Source organism: Copidosoma floridanum, unplaced genomic scaffold (genome assembly GCF_036245765.1).
Source record: "Copidosoma floridanum isolate Cflo_tuat_1 unplaced genomic scaffold, Cflo_Japanese_pri ptg000009l, whole genome shotgun sequence".
Lineage (NCBI taxonomy): Eukaryota > Metazoa > Arthropoda > Insecta > Hymenoptera > Encyrtidae > Copidosoma > Copidosoma floridanum.
In genome coordinates, this window is record NW_028321886.1 from 6,922,733 (window position 1) to 6,946,400 (window position 23,668).

Below are 23,668 nucleotides of genomic sequence, written 5' to 3' on the forward strand. Positions count from 1 at the left end.
CAAAGTAGATTATTCTTTTTTTTCTCCACACCCTGTAACATTATCGCTGTTGTATCGTCAAAGATAGGAAAACAGACTGTCACAGAACGGCTTGCTCTTGGTATATGAAACGTTTCCTTTAATATAACACGTCCACTTTTAATCGAAGGTTATTCTCGTTAATCACCATCGCAGACCACATATTACTATAATCAATCATTTGCTTTCACGAGGACATACACGTACAAACGATACGATCCCAACAATTCAAAGTATACCCATTTTTTAGTATGTGCTTACAACCATCGAGCGTATCTTTGCTCTAAGCAGTAATTGTAATTGTTTAACTTCCCGGCGGTGTGCAGTAGCGTTTCTGTACACGTACCTGTTCACACCTTCATACGTATAACATACGCGTCCGAGACATCTCAATTTTTTTCTTTTTTACTGCGTATACACAAGTGAGTACACGCGAAGGGGACACGGTGCAACTGTACATCGATTGGTTGAGATTTACGAGCTGTACCTATACATACCGATGTAGCAGCCACAACAGCCTGCAACGAGTACCTATACACACGGCTGATGCATCTCTCTCTCTTACCCCCTTTTTTTTTTTTTCTCTACTCTCTCCGCTTGTCTGCACGTGCACCGAACCCCCTGCAGCATCATCGATGCGAGCCTCTCGCGCTCGATTAGATCTGCTTTGGGAGACACGCATATACGTACACCCATGTACCAGAAACACAACTTAACAATAGTATCTTTGTAGTCCACATCAGCTCGGCTTTGGCTCGTTTTTTTTTTTTTTTTTTTTTTTTTTTCTTAGCTGCACTGCCGCAACAGAGTATAAACATGTATTACACGCACGACATAATATTATTATTTATGTAACTTACCTACTATACGACACGAGGCCCAAGTGCGCGTACGTGTCGGTTGTTCGCGGTGGTGCTCTTTGTACCGCTAATTGCGCGGAAACGCGCTCGCCTCACGCATATTTACACTCGCTCGCGAGCTCGGCGCGTGCAACGATTTAATTTTTTTTTTGTTGCAAAGTCGCTGATTAACAAAAATGATGTCCGGCTCGTATCCTCCAAACTTTTTGTCCTCCGATCGCGTTATTGTGTCCAAAGTAAACGCCTCAGATGGAATATCTATAAAAAAAAAAAATAAATAAATAAATATATAAATATAGGCCGTATATACGTCAGCGTTTCTAGAGCTTGTGACTGAATATATATAAGGTGTTGCAGGCGTGTAGGTGGTATATACGTATATACAAAGCGTTCGAGCACATAAATATACGTACACCCGCCTCTCGTTTACCTACCTTTTTTCTCTCTCTCTCTCTCTTTCTTAAACGAAGTACGCGTAGCTCTCGCGTATACCCTGACATTGAGGTTTCTGTATACAGTTAAACGAACGAAGCGTTGGAGGAGGAGGAAAAAAGTCACGAGGCGGTCGTGCGTTGTATATACACGTAAACGCGGAAATCCGCGTCTCGATCATTTAAGTAACTATTGAGCGACTGCCTGAGTTTCTTTATAATATAACACTTCTTGTTCTTCTATTTCTTTTGATCTTCTACTTTAGTTTTTTTTTTTTTTTTTTTTTTTTTTTTTTTTTAGCTACCATAGGAATATAACATAATATAGCGTATTGGTGTAGCTGGAAAGCAACTCTTATCTCTGTATTGAGTGTATTATTTTATGTACTACTACAGTCTCATTGTTACTATGGTTATATAACATAATATTATAATATCCCCTGCGTGAATGATTATTGTCTGCACGAATAGCCGATAATAATACGGTGGTACAATAGCAGAGTGTATGACATTTTTATACCAGGACGATCTGTTTGCCTCAATTGAGGTACAATGAAATGAGTCAGTGCGCCCAATTAGCCATCACCCCCCCTCCCCACTCTATATAAGATTGCCCAGCATCTCTGTCACCGGCGTATCCATCGTGCAAAAGCTCTCGTCGTCGTCTCTCGATGTGCGTGACTCCAAATGTAATGCTATCGCGGTTGATCGATCAGTTTTCTCTCTCCGTGTACCCTCTCCTTTGCCCTTGCCATGCTGGAGTGCTTCGAGTTCTGGTGCCGCCGCTATTTCATTGTATATAGGTACTTTGCCAAACGCGTGCGTGTACGTGTATACCTGTAGCTGTGGTAAGAGAGAGAGAGAGGGACTCGCAGCACAAAGGAGCAGGAGGAGGGAAGGTCGGGCGTCCTCGGGCGGAGCAACCTTCGCTTCAAGGGTATACGTGTACGCGTGTGTATATATACGTGTATAGGGTAACCACCACCACATGACATCGGCCTTCCCTTCTTTCTCTGGTCTTTTCCTTTTCTCTACCCCTGATATGCTCTCTCCCCGAGGCCTAGACCCGAGTCTCTTTTTGCTGCTGCCGTGATGCCTCTCCCTCGAGCCATCTTCCTTTCTTTCTTTCTTTCTTTTCTGCCCGCATTTGTAAGAGTATATACGTATACACACACGCACCTTCAGACTGCATCTCCACGCTGCTCGTTTTCTTTCGTACTCCCTTACTGTCCCCCCTGTGTGTATACATACCATAAGATCTATACCAGCATGGGTCTCTCTTTTTTTTTTTTTTTTTTTTTTTTCTTTTTCTTTTTCTCTTTTTCTTTTTCTTTCTGTCCATTCTCGATTGAGCCTCGACTCGGTGCCCTGACGCGTCTGTCTGTGCGTAGCGCGTATACACCCCCCCTCTCAAAGAAATTTCTCTTCTCCTTGCTGATGGATATTTTTCTTCTCTCATTCCCGCGAGGCGCAAATGCTGCACGTGCATCGAAGAAAGTCCGATGACGCGCGATGCTTACAAACACGTTCCTTTCTTCCTCCCTTCCCTATATATATTCCGGTCCCAAAGGAGCGCTCCTTTTCCGTCCCTTCCAAAGAGGTGCATATATACACACGGATGATTTCACCGCAACAGCTCCTCTGTTTTGCCCATATTGTCGCAGCGCCTCTGTACAATATACGTTGATGAAACGGACGCGCTGCCAAATTAAATACTTGACACTCGCGTCGTGTTATCTCTCAGCTTGATGATTCGTTCGTATAAGCGCAGATCTTTGACGAAAAAAAAAAAAAAAAAAAAAAAAAAAAAAGTGAGTTATTTCACGACGCTTCTTTACTTCCTCCGGCAGACCACCGACAGACGAGACACGGTGTGTGTATGAAGCGCGTTTGAGCAGTGAAGGCATAGAGCGTGGCTTTTGCCGACAAACAATGAATTGAGTTGGAGAAAATAAAAAAGAGATTAGTCAAAGTCAAGGGTAATGGAGGGTAATGGAAACAAACCCTGCACAGTTGGGTGTATCTTTTTGGCCTTTTTTTGTGCATTCCATTCCAGCTTATTCATACGGACTGAATAACGAAGGACGAAGTTGAGTGCGATCCTGTATATGTACCGATCGATAAAACGATGATCAGTCGCGTTCTCGCCGATGCAGCTGTACGGTACACGCCGCAAACGGCAAATGCATAGAGAAATACATCACGTTGTACCTATACCTGCATGTAGTTCTCTATGAGGCTCGTCGTAGTTTTTTTTTTCCGTCATGCTGTCCTCCCTCTGGATTTTTCGCTCTTACAAAAATGTTAATCGTTATATCATGCAGTAAAAGATGTATATTCACCAAGGGCTACTAAGATGAAAAAGTATCACTGCCACGCCGATACAACGCGCTTACATCGGTTGCGCTGCCGGTTCGATTCGATTTTCACGGTATCTCGTACAAGATAAGCAAGGAATGAAAATTGCGTCTTTCCCCGTGTATGTAAATATTGTTGCCAAAGTACATTATCATCTCCGCTTGGCACCTCTATTTCTCTTTTGTGGTTGCTTTATAGAAAGAAAGAAAAAAACAGCAGAGGGTGAACTCTCCCAAAAAGCCCCCCCTTTTGTTTCTCTTCTCTTTGCTCTGTATTGTATCGTGTAGGTATCGGGCTGCTACTGCTCTGTCCGCTGTCTGTGCCACTCCGGCTGCGGGAAAAGTAAGGGACGGGAGAACCGCAGCAGGGACTATCCTCCTTTTTTCTCTCCCTGTGACCGCCACGCGCTCACCTTTTTTTTTTTTTTTTCTTCTTCCTCCTTCTTTTGTGTATGCGCGGCAAAGAGAACAAGAGCTATGTGGAAGAAGAAGAGCTGGTGGCTGGTCGAGCAGGAGCATCGACGATTCCCGTGGCTCTCGCCCACCGCTCACTGTACCACATGGTGTATTTTATAGAGAAAAAGGAGGAGACAAGGGGCCAGTGCCCTCGCCAGCGGGACGCGCACCGGACGACCTTGGGAGTCAGGGCCGATTCGCGAGGTGTCCAACCGGGCCCCCCCGTATAACTGCTTCTTCGTGCTCTTCTCTTTCGCATCTCTCGTCCTCCCCGATGCACGCAATTGTTATTCCTCCCTCCTCGACCCCCTCGTCTCTCTCTCTCTCTTTTTCTATTATTGACGCCGATCGAGGTAAGGCTCCTCCGTTTGCCTGTCTCCTTGTGCTATGTGCACTGTGCGACCCTGCTCTCGAGCTACCTGTATTCACCTATAATATATATATATATATATATATATATATATATATATATATATTTGTATATCATCGCCCGCGAAGAGACAACGAGGTTGAGATTCGTCAAGTGGCATTGCATTGCTGTTAAAAGTCTTTTTGATTAATTATGGCATCAATGAGTGCGGGGGTCTTTATATATATTAGTAAATGGCAAAACGGAGAGCATCGAAACTTTGTGTCATTTGGTTCGGCTGTGGCCCAAATTCTTCAAATGCCGTCCGAGTGTACTTAGTGTGTTGCTGGTTTCGAGATGAGCTACATTTTTACCGGCAATGCGCCCGTATCGTACGCGTCATTGCAAGGGGCAGGGGGGGGGGAAAGAACACATGAATACCTCTATACGGACGATTTTCTATTATTCATCGGTGCACGTTGTCTCTTTGGATTCCTGACACGTGGTGGGTCACCGGAGATAACATACAAGTACCACATTGTCACTTTCACTGTCAATTTATCAGATATTTCTTTCCCCTTGCCTCCCGTTTCGATTTTAGGTAGGTACACGCAGTGATATATCATTGACGAATATTCATATTATTTATTCATCGTACATGCCGGAGCCAAATTCGTTCGTCTCGACAAAAAAATCATAATCATAAAGGTATCGTATATATTTACCCCGGCGAGCAAATTTGGTGAATATTTGGTCCACGAGTATAACTATTTCAGGCAAATACGTGTCCCCCTCCCTCTCTTATTTTCTCAGACGTAACATATAAACTCTTTGTTGTGGTTGTAACGATGAAAGTCCATACGAGGCTTCATCTCTTTTCCTCTCCTCGGAAATTGCACGCGCGCAGAGCGCAATAAGTAGCGGGAGTCTTGCACGCTCATCCTCGCTATCGCGCGTCCTCGTCTATACATACATCACACATATAAATATTACATACATCATCGTCCATTCCACTGTAGGGACGGTATATATATACGCGTAAAAAACAGTGCTTCTTTTTTCTTTTTTTTTTTTTTCGTCCGCAAGGGGTTGTCCTTTCCCTGTTCCCTTTTGCTCCTCCCCTTCTTACTTTTTCTTTTTTTTTTCCCCTTTCACCACCACCCTCCGCTCCACGAGTGCGCATATGTTGGCTGCGTGCATTAAAAGGCTCCCCAGCTGTGCTGTACACGTACATGCGAGAGAGAGAGAGAGGTATACCTATAATGGGACGCAAATTCGATCCTCCTTTCTCTCTGATGAACCAAATGAAATTTCCGGGATTTTATATCTTCCCTCCCCCCCTTTGCTCACTTTTATTGTTCTCTGCGAAAGCGACACTCTCGTCCGAATAAAGTCACTTATGATTATAAACGGGTAATCTAAACGTGATTTTGGTGCTCGTCTAGAATTGAATCATTTGATGGTCACTCTTTACAGTCAAACGGAATCGGTAAAAAATGAGAAAATCCGTTTTGTTTCAACAACTTTGTAATGATTGCTGTTACATTGTAAATGTTCCCATATACGTACTCTTTGTAAAAAAAAAAAAATATTGCTCGACTGTTCTTCAAGGCACGTCGCAAGTGTACTTAAATTTTTTTCGTTCAAACTTCACTGCCACGCGCGCGCATCATCATTTCCATCTACCGGCGCGATACATAGGTATATCATATACGTGTACGGATGATAGCGAGAGGAGGAGGAGGAAAACGCGCTCGGCTCATTCGGCATTGAACTTGAGGTGCGATCGATCGAAACGCATTTCCCTTGCGACTTTTTTTTTTTCTACTTTTTCTTTCCAACTCAAGGAAGCCGGGGAAAAGGTCCCCTGCTTTGAATGAAAACGTGTATACCCTTGAAGCCGAGGCTCGCTATTTCATTTCTCTCTCTCTCTCTCTCACACCTCGTGCGTCTCCGCATACCCTTGACTCTTGAGCGATTTTCATGCCAAACTGCTTTCGTTTTCGTCCTTCCGCACTTTTCCCTCCTGTTTGCGTGTGTGTGTGTGTATGTCCAGTCCAACTCAATAAAGGATGTATAAATAAATCCATACGTATCTACGTGTCTATGAATTTCATCGATAGAAAAAAAAAGCAAACAAAAATAAATCCTTTCTTATAAGACGTTGTGCCTACGAGTTAACAATGACAGCACGTGTGTAGGTATGTAATTATGCAGGTATACCTATACATAATATATACAAGCACAACTTATCAAAACGAAAGAGAAAAGAAACAGTTGCGGGGCGAGGGAGTATAAGGGGTGGTGCAAGAGATGCAATAAATTAACATCATTAACCGTTTTCTCCTTGAGCTCGAATTAGCCTTTGTTCTTATCACACACTCTCTCTCTCCCTCTCGCACACGCACAATATATATATCATATACAGGTCTGCTTGCCGTGTGTATCAGGCAGCACAGAGAGAGAGAGGGCTCGGCTGCGCGCGCGCACGGTCACTAGCCTTGACTCCGCTCTTCCTCTCTCGGTGTCCCTCCCCCTACACCGCCTCCTCCCCGTCTAACTAGCTTGTGTTTGCTGCAAAACTCCTCTCTCTCTCTCTCTCTCGTTTTGCGCGTCTACGTGGATATATCTCTGTGCAAAACTCGACCCGCGACGCAGAGAAGAAGGAAAAAAAAAAATAAAAAATTCTATACTGCGCTCTCGATTGCCCTGATAAACTCATATCTGTGCCTCCCCCCCCCTCCATGAATACACGTTTACTTTCATATTCCACTTTTACGTGTACACGCGGATGCACCGCGTTGCTGTTATCACCGTGTGTATCGTCATCACGACGCAGGAGAGCTATAGCTAGCTTCCTCATCTGCCATTACCACCACCAGCAATAAACCATATAATATATGTATACCTATACTCCGAGTAAGATTAATTCTTGAGATGTACAGATTTCGTCGAGTAAAACGGCAACCCTGGATGGAGCAGTTGATTGCTGTTGAATTTCATCCAATCGGCTAATCGGAGTATAATTATCCTCCGCTTTGGCTCTCCCGGAATCGCATGCACACCCGGTTTGATTAAAAAAATATGCGATCCCTCGGAAATTTCGCGCTCGCGCGTCCCCCCAATAACGTCCTGTTGAGAAGCCTCAAAAAAAGGGGGGAAAAAAAAAATTCAATCCAAAGCGAAACTCGATTTGTTCGTATGGAATGAAAGATGAGGTGACCGAGGAGGGAAAAATCGCTATTTCGGCGCTTGCCTGTGCTAGAAAAAGTCGAGCTATCGAGGTCGCGCTAGAGGAGCTGGAAATATTAGGCCCACACGGTGGACGGAACAGAGATCGCCGGCGCACGCCCCTCCCCCCTCGAGAATTGATTTCCCTTTCCCTTTTGTCTCCGGGAAGCCTTGACTTCCTTCACGGGAGCGCTTTGTTGGCGCTGTCGTTCACTTTTCCACGCTTCGGGAAAACGGACGGGCTCGGCTGTCGGTTGCCCGCCGGGAAAATGGGTTAAGCTCGCCTCGTTAAAATGAAAAATAAGGAGGGGAAGAAAAAAACGCTCCGACCAACACTACGGACTAGGCGGTGATCTCGTTTTTCTTCCCCCCCCCAACCCCCTTCTTTCTCGATCACTTATATTTGTGCCACGTTTTACTTACTAAGGCAAACAAGAAGTCAACGACAATATCCCCATACTTTGTACGTATAAATATATGTGTACAGAGTATAATAAGGTATGGAGCATGAAATTAATCATCTTCCTCTTGCACGGCCGCCGGACCGATGAATCGTATAGCCCGCTCGGCCAACTCTATTTTTTTTTCCTTTCCCACAGTCTTGAAACGCTCGCTCGCGCATATTGTCCCTGACCGGTTGCAGTATAGCCATGCGCGTACAGTCCTCCCCACCGCATAGATGAAAAATCCCACGATGATGATAGTACAGATATATATATATATAATTGTAATGATCAAGTGCAGCTCGGAGTGGTGCTTGTGTCCATTCAAGCTCGACGCTCATTCATCAGCTGCTTCTTCTTGTACAACAATACGCTACTTTGGCCGTGCGGCACACGTATATATATATATAAATATTTAGACCGGCCTGTCTGGCGTTATGCTCACGTGTCATATATATAAAGGTGCCTTGGACGACGACCTCAGCCCGATTACGCTCGAACTAGATGGTCTTTTTTCGTTGTTCGGTGCAAATCACAGACTCTCCTCTTGTTTCGCGCGTCCTCGCTCCAATACGCGTCTATCATACGTGTGTTGTATACTCTCGTTAGACAGATAAAGTTTTTTTTTTTTTTTTTTTTTTTTTTCTCCCCTACCACCATCGGCCTATATAACGATTTGAGCGAAAATTTCCCCGTGTCGAGGGACTTTCACGCAGCTTGGATTTAACACGCGCGTAATATATAAATTGCACACTCGCCGATGTGTTCAAACAGAGCAAGACTGTACGGTCGAAACGATCGCCGTTGGCTCGTTCCACGCGGTCATTTTCGCAAGAGCTCGTCCCCCCCCCCTTGTTTTTTTTCCTCGATCCCTCGTAAAGAACGTTACGAAAGATGACGGACCCACCAGAGGCCGATGTATGGCATCGCCGGTCCCGTCCGATTTTTCAATAACTGATGCAGGGTTGCGGGTTGCGCAAAGAGAGAAACCTACTCCTCGCTGTAGCAACGCCGGGAAGAAGATCACTTTCGTTGCGTTGGCCTGGAAATGTTGTCGTGTCGAAAGTTTCGTGTCCCTCGATTTTGAATGGAAAACAAAAAAGAAAAAGGAGACTCGAGGAAAGCTTACGAGTAGTACTCCCTTATACATATATATATATACACACACTCTACCGTCCGATGAATAAATGCTTGTATATTGCTGCTCTCAAAAAAAAAAAAAAAAAAAAAATCGGTAAGCGTACGTGTATAAGCGAGAGAGATGATGATTTGTCGAGTCGGTGCTCCGCGGGGAAAGTAGAACGAGCAGTCACGAGAGAGATATACATATATACATACATACACAAGCGGGCCGCCGAGTGAAAACGAGGAAGTTAAGTGAAAACAGCTTGTGCAAGTATATGAGTGTACACGCGGCTGGCTTATAACTCCTGAAAAGCTCTGCAATTAGACGATTGAGTAGCCTATACGAAAGCGCCTCTATGGGAGGAGGGGATAAATTTCCATGAGGGCTCCCCCCCGTAATTTTTAGTAGTTTTTCTTTTTTTTTTTTTTTTTTTTTACAGCAACTGTGTGCGTGAACTACATAATGTACATGTATCGGTTGAGGATGAGTCGATTCTGCCAATAATGGATCGCCCGATTTCTCGTCAGTCTCGTTATGTATGGGTATAAATACATACACGTGCCGGTGAAAGTTTTTCCGCGTTGAAAATTTCGTGCACAAGTACAAATGTGTACCTATATAGAGGCTCTCTTGTTGTTGTTGTTGTTTTGTTGTACCCTTGCCGTCGATACATTAATTTACATAGGGACAGGTGAGGCAAAGCGATTCACATTTATTCGATCGGAGCCGAATGCAATATACCGTTTCGTCATTGTCGGAGTGAAAAATTACATTGAAGCCGCTGTACACACATGTAACCGTAGAGCAGTGCAGTCGGGGCCAAAAAAATGGCCAGCCTCGTTCGGATCGGATGACCATTTTCTCTTTGCAAATTGGTTTCTGCTGGTACATGTTTTTTTTCTTTTTTTTTTTTTTTCAGCCGTATATAATCCTCTTCGCGTGCGTGCACCGGTGGTATGTGACACACTGGCACTCTTTGAGTCTTGCGCTGCTCCGTATAACATACATGTTGTATGATACAAATTTCCCGAGAGAGAGAGAAAGGATGCGTGTGGAAGAAGAGGGAGAGGCTACGTCGTATCCACGATTGGACTTGGTAGGTAAACGAGTCGACGATGGCTTCTTTCCCTGATGGGTGTATACACACCTACTTCCAAATTGATCATTCCACGTAGCCTCTGATTAAGTAATATCAAGGTCAGATTCTTATCGATCCTTGACAAAGGAAATCGGCACTGCAGCAGTGGATGACATATCATGTTTCCGTTGGGTGGTAATTGTGATTAAAGTAACTACTGCGAAGTTGTAAATGGCAAATTATACAATAAACACCCTCTGCACAATTACACACATCGGTCCTTGGTCTATATATTATGCTCAATAACGAAATTACCGAAGAAAAAGTATGGAGCCAATAAACATCTTCGAGAATTGCTATTACCCAATACAGCTTTAATCCTTCCAAAAGGGTGGCTTCCCTCACAATGATATTCATTGAACAAGTGCACGCAATACCCATATAGGTTGTGTCCAAATATGTACAGCTCGAGAAATCGTAGCTTTTGCTCGAAAAAAAAAAAAAAAAAAAAAAAAAAAACCTATGGCCGTAATAAAGACACGACGAGCACGACAGCTGAATGAGTGTACTTACCTACTTGTTACACAGGCGCGCGCGCACCCAGAGACAATATGCACGAGAGTGAAAACGATGGGCATCACACAATATATATAGGCATATAATATATACACACTCGGTCTGCACTTTCAACTTTCGTAACGAAATGTCCTCCAGCCAGCACGCGCGCTCGAAAAATTTTTCTCTCTCCCTGCTTGCCTATCGGCAATTTTCATCTTTACCACCGAGTGGGTACTTACCCACTACTCGCACAAAAAGATGGTCGGGCGATTCGAGATTCGTTACCTTTCGAGAGCGCGTGATACTACAGCGTGAAAGTTTCCCCGGTTCTGGAGCGGTTTCACTCATTTTCTAATCCACCAAAGCAATCGCCCAACAGGCCGATTTCCAAATTTCCAAGCGTGTCTCCCTATACGGGTACAACCTCTCCTATACCCTCCCTCTTTCTTTCTAATGGGGCTCTCTCTCTGCTCGTTAATACCCGCGTCCTACGTGCCACCGTATCGGGATCTCCGATCTTTCATTTCTGTACCCTCACTCCGAAGGCTTGCATATACAGTCATATCACAATTGTCATTTCGCGGAGCCTAAATTGTACGAGTATGCGTTTTCACATAATTTCACGAGTAAAAAAAAGGTATCATGATAAGACTTTTTTTTTTTTTCTTTTTTCTTTTTCGTGCCCACCGTGGGTATTGACGATGACGATTATTTTTGGCACAGCAGTCACCACCTTCCCGAGCTTATAATATTTCATTCCTTTTTTTCTCACAATATGTCGAGGTACGTAAGTATTGCCGCAACGTCTCGGAATCTTCGTTGTTACGTAACGGAGCGGCCGCGTTGTGATGTATGTAAAATTGATCGTTGCGCATCGCGACTGCCTGCACATCATATTCTCGGATCGACAACGTTACGCGCATCACAACAAAGTCTTTGGATCTCGTCTTTCTCGCGACGCGTTGTACGAGTACGTCTATTAGCATAATCACGTAAGCGTCTTTCGAGTGGGAAAAAAGAAAAAAAATAAAGTGGTGGAAAGCCTTGGCCCTTTTTTTTTTTTTTTTGAGCCAAGAATCTTTGCTGTGCTCTCGAGGGGCCATTATGCTAACGCTCTCCTTCTCTCACAGTTTATTCCTCTTCGATTCGCTCGACGCCCCCCTTCAGTGGGCACCCAAAACTCTCGGACGTAAGATGGATTTCAACTCTTACGTTTCTCCAACACCTCGTGCTAGATGATTGTTGGGGCGTTACGTATACCGAGAGCTGGAGGTACCTTTTTTTTTTTCTTCTTCTTCTCGTCGACAATGCAGACATATACCTAATGAGTGTAACCTACTCGCGATGCTTTTTCCCATCTGTACCGACTAACTCGTCGTTGCTCGATTGTTTCCTCGTGTTCCACGTTGGTATGAATCCGCGTTACATTTGTATCCGTAGCCCACGAACGAAAAGAAAAGAGAAAAGGAGCGCGTCACCCTCGGCTGATTGATCCTGCCTGGCTTTACAAAGCTTATACTTACGTATACAATATATTGTAATGTGCGTGCGAAAAGCTCCCCCAAAAGAAAAGGAAAAGTTGGTAATTGGTTCGTTGCGCTGTGAGAGAGGTTTACACGATGGGTAGAGTGTGAACGTAGCCATATATATGCATGTATACAGGGACCATTTGAGAAAATGAGAGCGAGTCCACGCATATAGGCTAGTATTTGATACGAGTAGCGAGTAATAGTGGCAATAAGCAATACCACGTACGTGCATGCACATATATATGCATACAGATGTATAGCGTCAGCGCTGGTATATTGTATGATATGGGTCCGATGAACCTGCTGGGTTAATGCACTCTCTCTCTCTCTCGGCGTACCTACTTACTTGGTGCACGTGCAGAGAGAACCATCGCGTGCCCTGCACATATTATATACCCTTCTCTCTCTCTCTCTCTTTCTGTTCCTCTTTAGAGAAGGTACTAACTACTTATGGGTACCTACCTCGTGGTCCTTGATGAGCGCGTTTTGGTGCAATATTGAGGAGCGCGGGCCTGCTTCCCTCGTACAATAGTTTATTATATACATGCAAACGATTGTGATACGTGAAGCCTCCTCCCCCTACCCATCTTGTTTCTCTCGCGTACAAGTTATTACCCTGTCAATTTTTTTTTTTTTTTTTTTTTTTTTTTAAGATGAAAGATATTGCAATTTTTTGTATTTGTTTAATCCGCATCTCCTGTATAATTTAACCCAATGTGTCATTGTGTGGTGATAATAATAATATGAGGGCACGTTTTCGTTGCAGGCTTCAGGTGAGCGACTGTGCGCCCCAGACGTCGCGGGTGAGCTCGAACTTGCACAGCAGCAGTAGTATGGCGGTGAGCCGGGTGCCAAGCCCCCCGCCGCCGGAAGTCAACACTCCCGTTGCCGAAAATTGGTGTTACACGCAGGTAAGTGCCGAAACAACAACGACAAAACCCTCGAATTTTCTTCCTCCTCCCCCCACCACCTCTACCCCTCGCATTGCAAATCCAAAACGAAAACTATAATTATGTTCACGCTCGCTGATTGTATCGCTTTAACATAGTTAAGTACACGTTAGCGTGCGATATATGTATATGCTTATATTATATGTAGAGAAAGAGAAAAGCCGAGGCAGAGAAAACGCACTCCCGTGGCGAGGCTCCTCCTCGACAGTCTATTTTCGCCGCGACCCCTCGGCGCGCGCAAAGTGAACGACCTGCCGTATAAGTACTATACCAACTAGATATTATCTCGGCTACCCCGCGCACTGTTTCTCTCTTGCCTCTCGCGATAATATATTTTATTATAATAATATGTACTGCGCACTTCCGTTTGTCGTGTAATATTATAATAGTCGAGGTCACCTCGACTCTCGATTATGGTTTTTTTCTGCATTCACCGCGCTTGCATCTGCAGACTCATGCGCGCTCTTGATTTCTTATGCAAACCTGGTCGATCTGGTTGAATATACGGTGCGTGTGTATAGCCAAATCAAGCTTCTCGATATCTACACGTAAAGAAACTCGAGTCCCCGTGACTACTGTTGCAACGAGATCGAGTTTGAAAAAGAAAAACACCACCACTCTGTCCGGTGTGTTGATAAATAATTCTCACTTTGCCCTCGTTTCACAACCAAATTTCACAATTATTCACGAGCGCGCTCGTTCACATATCGCGTGCATGAAAATCCTCCCCTCCCTTTATAACTTACAACATTCCCGTTGAGCGGAAGATTTTTACTTCTTGCAACAAGGAGTTGCGAGAGAAAAGCGCTCGCGAAGGGAAAACACAAAGTAGGGCGCATCAACATGTATAATATATATACATACACGCGAATATAATCTTGGTGCAAACACTCGACCACCACGTGAAAGGAGCTCCTCGCGAAAAGCTCGCCATACGAGGGGGTCTCGAGATACTTACACATTATAATTGAGGGTCCAGGTGTCGATGAACTCTTTCGGAGAATATAAGATCATCGATGCGATCAGAATGTAATGCCGGAGAGACGGAAGATATTATGCTCTCCTTCGGGGTTTGGGTGGAGGGGCCAGCGCTGACGCAAGAGTCGATGGAATCCCAAGGACTCGTGTGTCCATATAATAATTGTATACAATATATTTATTGTGTGGATGTACCGTTGTTGGGTTATGCGAGAGGTGTTCGACGAGGCAACGGTTTTAGATTTTCCCGCCCATTTAGTTGGTTTTTGGTCAAACTCGTGGGGCTTTCACTCGCTGTGGGGTCGCAAAAGCTCGTTCAGGCGCAACCCCCAAACGCGTGCTTCCTCGACGGAAGGTTGTATAACCCCGTGCCGCTTGTCCAAGGTAACAAAAAAAAAAAAAAAAAATGAGGAGGAACGAGTGGGAGGTGGCGTTTATTCGTCATCGCTACACAGGCCGTGGAACGGGTAAAATAGACTTTAAACAAAAACAGAAAAGAAAAAAAAACAAGGAGGAGGAGGATGTAAGGAGCTCTCGGTAGCCGGAAGCCATCGAGGGGCAATAAGCGTCTCCTCGTCGCGGATGATCCCAAGGTTGCGAGCAAGCAGGAGCAGCAACGCGGAGAGAGAACGAGTTGAATGACTCGTAGGGCGTCGACCGGCGAGCTTGTAGGCAGACCTCGGGACATCACCTATAGCAACGCGAGACCGAGTACACGCGTATACATACCCATACGACCGTGCACACCTACCGATCTACCGTTTATATATACATATATCCCATCATATTATATATATTCTTCCTTATTGCAGTGTGCATGTAAGTACCTTATATATTGTACCTGCTGGTGTGCTCTTGTCCTTGTACCATATATAGTTTCCCATGTACTTACGCCACAATTAAATTCTCTAGGCAGAGGGAAAAAATCGTCCTTCTTTCGCTGTCTCTCTATATGAGCTAGTCGAGGCTAGTTTGCCTAAAAACGCGTAGTAGAGAACGGTGCCTGCGTGTCGCATATACTTGCGTACCGAAAAAGCTCACGTCGGGAACTATAGTAGCGACCGTAAGAAATTTTTTTTTTTTTCAATCAAACCGAGAGCATTGCGCATTGTTGCGCTAGCCGAGAGAGAGAGAGAGCTTGCGCGCCGAGTGCTGTGTGATATTATACGGGCGCTCTTTGCTCGCGCGTGCGTTGAACCTTATTTCTTCTGCTGTCGAGTGGAAAGCCCGGGCTCTCCTCCTCCTCCAATATCGAGGGCTGCTGTATATGGGCACACGCACGTACAAACTCACTGGGCTTTTAGCTTTGACGAACCACGCGGGGACTGTGCGTTTATGGCACATAATGGCACACGTACTTTACTTGGGAAAAAAAAAAAAAAAAAAAAAAAAAACAGGCATAGTATATATATAGATGGGAGAGTCGCGCTGCCGATAACGTACCACGCTGCTTTCGACCTACAAAGTTCGTCGAACTCTCCGTGATACACGCGCGCCACAGCTACTACGACTATCCGACCGGCCGGCTGGCATTATATGTTACATTATTATCGTTGGGGTGTGATATAAGTACATGGTGACGATGAGCCCCCCTGCCCATCGTGCTTTATCCTCCTCCTCCTCCCCGTACGAGTAATTATTTCTGCCGATCTCGTCGAATCTCATAACTGCGTTTTTGACGACTCGCTCGAGCTTTCGTGGCCCATTAACTTGTTGGAAAAATATCGACACAAGTGGGTGTATTGTGTGCAATTCGTAAACCTAACTAGGCAGAGTTACAACTATGGGAAAATCCCTTGCAATGGCAATTGATGTAGCTTAGATTTTGTGGTTCCTCGTTTATGTCTATGTACAAAAAAAAAAAAAAAAATAATAATTTTAAAAACGCGTGGCAACGAGTGGTTGGAGAAAAAAATGCGGAAATTCGAGAGGCAAACCTGCTCCCGACCATTAAATCCACAGGTTGCAAATGCCTGGCGCGAGCGAGATATCCCCTCCCTTTCTCGCACGTGTACATGTGTACATCTATTTCTTGTTCTTCCTCGAGACGCGCCGCGGAAAAGAGTCTCGGATCGTCCGATGTTGAAAAAAAAAATCGTTTTTTGTCACCTTTGCCAACCATCCGGAAAATTTACTCGAATCCCCTCGCAGAAATTGTCTCCCCCGTCTCCGGACTTTATATGGGCCTCCCGGATTCAAATGGGATCACCGCGCGAGAAGCAGAGAGTGTGTGATCAAAAACGAGATCGTGCAATTTCCGCGGCACGTGAGAGCGAAAATAAGAACAACAAAAAATAGGAAGGGAGTGCGTGGTATACGTAAAGTATATGTAGCGCGGGCGTTACATGAAAAAAAAAAAACAAAAAAAATAAAACGTCTTCAAGTTCAGCTTGACCCTGACTCGAGAGCGCGTGTGTCCGCGCATCTATTCATGTGTTGTGCACACACTCATTATAGAACTCTCGAGCGTGTCCAGGGCCGCGTGCAGTTCCCCCCTCCTCCTGCTCCTCTCGTTCCCCTCCTCCTCCTCCTCCTCCTCAAGCTTCGTCAACTTCTTTTGAAGCACTATTATTCACCAATTCTCCGGTCAGGTGGCCTTTGTTACTTCACTTATCTGGCTTTTTGTCGACCGAGTGAAGTACACATGGGTATCTATGCGTTGTTGTTGTTGTTGTTTTTTCTTACGTGGACAACACAAAGATACGCAAAGATAGCCTGATTTTTTTTTTTTTTTTTTTTTTCTTCTTCTTGCAACCCGACGATGCAAACATTTTCTTTGTTATTCAACTCTTCCCTGATCTTGCGTGCGCAGGTGAAGGTGGTCAAATTCAGCTACATGTGGACGATAAACAACTTCAGCTTTTGCCGGGAGGAGATGGGCGAAGTATTGAAGTCGTCGACGTTTTCCGCAGGGGCCAACGACAAGTTGAAATGGTGAGTACTCTTTTTTTTTTTTTTTTTTTTTTTTCTCGACCCGCGCGTCTGTATAAAACCTACACGAGTTTAGTTCTTCGTTGGTTGAAACAAAGATTGTTCTAGTCGTGTTGGACTACTGGCGGAGTGCGTGCGTGATATTCAAGGAATTAAATAGTAACAATAAAGAACAAAAAAGAAAAAAAAGAAAGAAAGAAAAAAAATCTCGAGCGATAAGGCAACCGGATTCTCTTATCAGCGCTCGAGTGAAATGTTTTAAAGCACCAAACGACTATGTCATTGATAATTTTATAACCGTCTACCTTAGCGACTGTAACTATATTTTTTGAAATATAATGAACGTTTACTCAGGAATCGTACGTGGAAGAAATCGCTGCTTAAATATACACTTTACTACAATGATGTATTGCGCAACGATAAATATAACCGCGCGAAGCTTTAGAAATAAAGTGGAAAAGTTACTTATTGAAGTTTTTTTTTTTTTTTATTGATAAATCAATTGATATCTCGTGTCGTGAATAGTAATATCTTTTGGGTTGGGATAAGAGCGCAAAATTATTATTACTCTCGAGTCGGGTGATCGAGCATAATTATGTACACGTAACATAAGTTTTTTTTTTTTTTTTTTTTTTAATTTATCGACACTTATGCAACAACGTGTGTGTTGGCAGGTGCTTACGAGTGAATCCAAAAGGCTTGGACGAGGAGAGCAAAGACTACCTGTCTCTTTACTTGCTTCTCGTGTCCTGCAACAAATCAGAAGTGAGGGCCAAATTCAAATTTTCTATTCTTAACGCCAAAAGAGAAGAAACCAAAGCGATGGGTGAGTATAGTTTGTTTTTGTGATTAAAAAAAAATTTTTTTTTTCTTGTGTGCTCTATTTATTACAAAAAAAAAAAAAAAAAAAAAAAAAATGTATTTTCATTACAGAAAGCCAACGAGCGTACAGGTTCGTTCAGGGGAAAGACTGGGGTTTCAAAAAGTTCATAAGGAGAGACTTTCTTCTGGACGAAGCCAACGGTCTTCTGCCAGACGACAAACTCACGATATTCTGTGAGGTGCGTGCGTGCGTGTTTTTCCACAATTCACATTACATTATTATTATTATTATATGTACTTTTATTTGTTTTTATTGAATTAATACATCCATTTCGTGTTTTTTTATGATTGCCAGGTGAGTGTGGTCGCCGACAGTGTCAATATATCCGGCCAGAGTAACACAGTGCAGTTCAAGGTGCCCGAGTGCCGATTACCCGACGATCTTGGGCTACTCTTTGAAAATCAAAAATTCAGCGACGTCACGCTCACCGTCTGCGGAAAGGAATTCCAGGCGCACAAGGCAATACTGGCCGGTCAGTCGTGTTGCATTTATCCATCGATTTTTGTGATCTATAACAAAAAAAGGGCCCTTCTTCCCCCTCATTTCGGCGAAATTAAATATGCACGAGGAGAGAGAGAGGGAGGGAGGGGTTATTGAGCGTACAGTTAACGAAACACGTTTGTGCAATCGTGAGTTTTTGATCGACTACGTCAATGGTATATTGTGGGGGATTGCATTTTTTTTTAAGTTTTTTTTTTTTTTTTGTTTGCTCCGTAACTAGCGCACATGCCTCGATTGTCAAGTTCACAGGCAACACTCACCCACTAACCTCATTTTTTTTTCCTCAACAATTTTTAACTTGAGCGTAAAATCATTGAACCGATTATCTGAATCCGATTCAAGGCTGCGCTCGATTAAATGCCTCGATCTTGATCAACTGAAACTTAAAATGTACTCGTTGTAATTATAGTCACATTTCAAAACGAGGACTACCATTACTAAAAACGTCGTTCTTTTTTTCCTTGATTTACGGATAAAAATTAATAAAGGATTTTTTTTTTCTCTCTCTCTATATGATTTTTTAGCGCGGAGTCCAGTCTTCTCGGCCATGTTTGAACACGAAATGGAGGAAAGGAAGCAGAACCGCGTCGACATCACTGACGTGGAACAGGACGTGTTTAGGGAAATGTTGCGATTCATTTACACGGGCAAGGCGGCGAACCTCGAAAAAATGGCCGACGACTTACTAGCAGCCGCGGACAAGTACGCGCTAGAAAGGCTGAAGGTCATGTGCGAGGAAGCGCTATGCACCAGTTTGGCCATCGATAACGCGGCCGATATCCTCATACTCGCTGATCTCCACAGCGCGGATCAGCTCAAGGCGCAAGCTATTGATTTCATAAACACGTGAGTGATCAATTTTTATTTTATTTATTTATTAATTTTTTTTTTATAAAGAGGTGAAAATTATGATTTGAATGCGTTTCGACTGATGTTTCATTCGTGTATTTGGTGTTCCAGGCATGCGACGGACGTGATGGAAACGTCGGGATTCAAGTCGATGGTCACGTCGCATCCAAACTTGATCGCGGAGGCTTTTCGGGCTCTCGCGACTCAACAAATACCGCCCATCGGTCCGCCCCGGAAACGTGTTAAACAGAGCTGAAAGCAGTCACCTCTGACTCCGGGTACAACAACAACAACATCGCCCCCGCCTATTTTACATCCTTCTTAACTTTTGTGTACAGTGAAAGAAAAAAAAACAAAACAAAGGAGTAGTGATATATGAATTAATGTTTCCTAGTGCGTCATCAAGTTGGCCCACTCAAAATGAATAAAATGAAAATAAAGAGGTGGAAATACATGTTTATCGAGAAAGGGACACTTTAAAGTCAGTTGTAGAGAAAGAGTGAGAGATGAAAAAAAATTACAGTAACAAAGCTATGAAGTGTGTGGAGAAAAAGAGCGATTATAGCGTGGCGACAGTCCGAGGCACAGTTTTGTCAGACAATGTTACGTTTTGGTGTTACGTTTTGTTGGTCTGATGAGGACGTGTTGTGGTCAGTATGCGTCATGGTGTTAGTCAGTGGCGATGGTTATCACTACAAAAAAACGCCCTTTTCTCGTCAATCATCAAATCGTCCATCTTTTCTCTCAAAACTTGAAGAAACATTAAGTTTCGAGTTCCTCTTCTTCGGCAGCATCTAGCAGAACAAGTGCATCTTCGTAAAAAAGTTTTTGACAAAACGTAAAGTCCATCCACTTGCTCGTTGACCAGGTGACTTTTACATTTAGCTCGAAACAGACGCCCTTTAATGCCGAGAAAAAAAGAGAGATATCGGGCATTAATTCCGCCTTTTGCTTCCATGAATAAGAGATGATTTGTAGCGCTGATATGTATCGAGAGCAGCCAACAGAGGACCAAGAGATCGATGCTCGCTACGTTGCCACGAAATGAAGATAATAATAACAATAATTATATTAATGAAAAAATAAAAAAACAAAAAATGAAAAAACAAAACAGCACAGACGTGATGTGATAGGCGTCGGTCAGCCGATTAACAAATTTTGTTCCTTTGTCAGCGGATCAAACAAACAGCCTCCCGGCTTGGCAAACAATTTTCGTGCCCAGCCTGTTTAGTCTTGGCACTGGACCCTCGAAGTGGTTTTACATAGCCGGGAGACTCCTAGACACTTTGTTTATTGTACCGGATAGTAATTTTTAATTGTAAATCATCAAACTCTTCCAGAACAGAGTAAATGATTCTAGTTAGCGTTTTATATGATCTCTTTCTCTCAATATGTACGGTTATTTTTACTATTAATTAATGCTATGCGCAACCTGTGCCCTGTATTTTTGTATATTATTTGCCTGCAGAGATATGTCTGTTGACACTATTCTCTCTTTCTCTCTCCTTTTGATTTTATAATTCAAGTGTAAGAAAGTGGTCATCAAAACTAATTAGATGCTTCTTTTGTTTAATATTCTTGCGAGCTAATGCAACCGAGTTTTTTTTCTTTGAAAAAAATTATAGGGTTGTCCATAATTAATTAAAAATATTTTCTTGGACTTTTCATTGCGAAATTCATGTATATTTTAGTAACTCTGTTGAGTTTATCGGCATATTTACCGCATTGGAGTAAAAAGAAAAAAAAAAACTAAAAATTTTATGCTGGCGTTTATTGAGTGTTAATAGCGGCAAGAGTCGCGCAAATGCTAAATAAAATGTATAGTAAGCGTTAGTCAATAATAGTACGAAATAATAATCGATTTGTGTAATTACTTGTTAAAAAATCGTAAAAAGAAAATAATGCGAGCTGAATTTTATTATGGGCAACCAGAGGCAACAATAATCATCATTTTTAATACCATACTGGCTTCCTGACCCTCTTAGTTTTATCAACGGTATTGAATCCATTGCAATCCCGCTATCCCTTTTAACATTACACTAATGACGATAATAAAATATTAATGCCATACATGTTCTGTGATAAGTCCATTGTAACAATTACAACTGTAACTTTACTCCTGCTCTTGAAACTTAACGCCACGTCCTAATTAGTCGATGATCCTGGCAGCCAGTAAAAATAATATTGGCAACCTCTGTTGGACAGCCCCATAAAATCATAAGTCGCTAAACTGTCGCTGTACATAATATCTATATTTTGTAAGAATTAAACTTTGCTTCAGCACAATATATGTAAGTGATTGATAATTCATTTTCTTGCAGCTGATTGTATTTTTTCAGTTGCTTAATTATTTTACATTTTGAAAATTCAAGATTTTTTAGTTTATGCAACGTTATAATTATATTTTAGGTGTAGCATAAATCGCTATATGTGTGATTAAAAGTTTTGTAAATTGACATTGACTCTTGCACAGAGTATCCGTGTATGTACAATGAAATTTATCGAGCTGAAGCCTAATAATTAAATAAAGGAGAAATAAAGTATGTTGTGTGCAGATAATTGAAATTCAAATTTTTATTAATCCATGCACTGAATTTGGGACTGTCCGACTGATAACGGATGAGTAAAATAAAAATTTATATCAACGATTTTCTTAAATGGTAAATACCATTTAAAAGTTATTGTCTATTGTCACAGATCTACAGCAAAAGTATATGAGCGTATAACAGGAAAAATTTGATAAACTAAGTGCAAGTATGTTACCTTATCATGGAAATCAGTACAAATGTACTATGGATTGCCGATGTTTTGTTTCTCAACGCACTTCCATATTTATGTTGCATTTAACTTGGATGATTTTTTTTTATTTTTCTTAATAATGACAACAGAGGCAGTCCTTAAGGCAAAGTACTGCTCATCGATACCAGCTCATACATTCATTTTTCAATTATTTTAAGTCGCTGCACCACATCAAATAAATTACATTTTCATTATAAACAATGTGATGATTATTTACCCTTTTTCCAACAGCCACCTTAAGGATCAGAGTTTTAGAGATATTAAAAAATGATCAACAACTAAAATACATTAAAAAAAAAAAAAAAAAAAAAAAAACAATTTAACAGTCACTTTATTCTTCTTTGGATGAATATTTCTTTTATGGTAATAAATAATGAAAAATTTGATTGGTCAATCTCTCACAGTTAATCACTTTCAGCCACTTATTCAAATCGCTCAAATAAAGTTCTCTAGATTCTCAACTGGTTAGAGTAACTAGTGCTTCCACAACATTTCCTCTGTGTTCCCTCAAAGTTTGTTCTGCGAGATTTCTGTTGATTTCCATCTCTTTCATCTGTAATGTAAAATAAAATCATTAAGAGTTTCAGCCTTGATGTATCCATCAAGCAAAAACCAGCCAAATAGGTGGTAATGTTTTATTATATTATGTAAAAAAAATAGTTACTATTAGATCAACGTCTTCCTTGTTAATAGAAACTTTCAACAGTTCTTTCTCTTTTGCTTTTTTTTCTTCAACTTCTTTATTCCGCCTGTCTCCAATTATGCTCATTGCCTGAAATTGCACAACAGAGGTTAGAAACCCTGCATTACTCTGTAGTTTTAGATTTGTTCTACAGCAAATACAAAAGTATCTATGGGTATGGAAAAAATTGGGCAGCATGTTTTATCAATAAAAATAAGCACGTGGACATCGGCAAACGCCAACTCACACTAGACAAGCCTTCGGACGACGTGATCTCTTTCTCCTCGGCATAGTCGGTGACTTTCTCGAGGTCCGCGGCTCCGCTATCGTACTTGGCGGTCTTCTTTTGCGACTTCTCTTGTTGCACCTCATCTGAGTCTCCGTTTACGTCCTCATCTGCCATTATGTTCGATTTTATTATGTTGAAAATAAAATATTATGTATTGACAATTGATGATGGATCTTTAAGAAACGAAACCGCGTAAAAAACATAGACATATGAAAAATAGACTGCTCGTTCCATAGACATATAAGAAAAATAGACTGCTCGTTCTTGTGTAAGGCGCTGAAGCACAAGTAGAAGGAGACACAACACCGAAAAGTTGAAATGTGCGAGAGAGATAGATACCCACGTTCGATGCTGTGTCTTCTTCTACTTG

The 23,668-nt window shown here is 42.5% G+C and overlaps 2 protein-coding genes across 7 annotated transcripts in view; one reads left to right on the top strand and one right to left on the bottom strand.

The window, feature by feature from the left end:
• The window catches only part of rdx (BTB/POZ and MATH domain-containing protein rdx), a 96,718-nt gene extending 74,631 nt beyond the window's left edge, over window positions 1-22,087 (top strand). For 3 of the 6 annotated variants that reach the window (XM_014348352.2, XM_089589793.1, XM_089589789.1), the window contains 7 exons: window positions 13,203-13,347; window positions 17,177-17,298; window positions 17,970-18,121; window positions 18,229-18,356; window positions 18,473-18,650; window positions 19,204-19,525; window positions 19,640-22,087. In XM_014348352.2, coding sequence (XP_014203838.1) covers window positions 13,203-13,347; window positions 17,177-17,298; window positions 17,970-18,121; window positions 18,229-18,356; window positions 18,473-18,650; window positions 19,204-19,525; window positions 19,640-19,784 — 1,192 coding nt within the window. In that variant the 3' untranslated portion in view covers window positions 19,785-22,087. Of the gene's footprint in view, window positions 1-13,202; window positions 13,349-17,162; window positions 17,299-17,969; window positions 18,122-18,228; window positions 18,369-18,472; window positions 18,651-19,203; window positions 19,526-19,639 lie in introns of all 6 variants that reach the window. The other 3 variants (XM_089589790.1, XM_089589791.1, XM_089589794.1) reach the window with 3 other exon arrangements.
• On the bottom strand, window positions 22,088-23,515 carry LOC106636087 (huntingtin-interacting protein K). Its single transcript, XM_014348355.2, has 3 exons — window positions 23,257-23,515; window positions 22,992-23,099; window positions 22,088-22,880 (listed from the first exon to the last, which is right to left on the bottom strand). Exons 1-3 carry the CDS (start codon window positions 23,410-23,412, stop codon window positions 22,785-22,787), a joined length of 360 nt encoding a protein of 119 aa, XP_014203841.1. The 5' UTR covers window positions 23,413-23,515; the 3' UTR covers window positions 22,088-22,784.
• Window positions 23,516-23,668: the final 153 nt, after the last annotated feature.

Bases quoted from the DNA above. Each gene is read 5' to 3' on its own strand.
- LOC106636087 (XM_014348355.2), bottom strand. From the start codon at position 23,412: ATGGCAGATGAGGACGTAAACGGAGACTCAGATGAGGTGCAACAAGAG. The intron at 23,100-23,256 runs GTGAGTTGGCGT...GTGCAATTTCAG, and splicing joins CGTCCGAAGGCTTGTCTAGT to GCAATGAGCATAATTGGAGA. The intron at 22,881-22,991 runs GTAACTATTTTT...TTTACATTACAG, and splicing joins AGGAAGACGTTGATCTAATA to ATGAAAGAGATGGAAATCAA.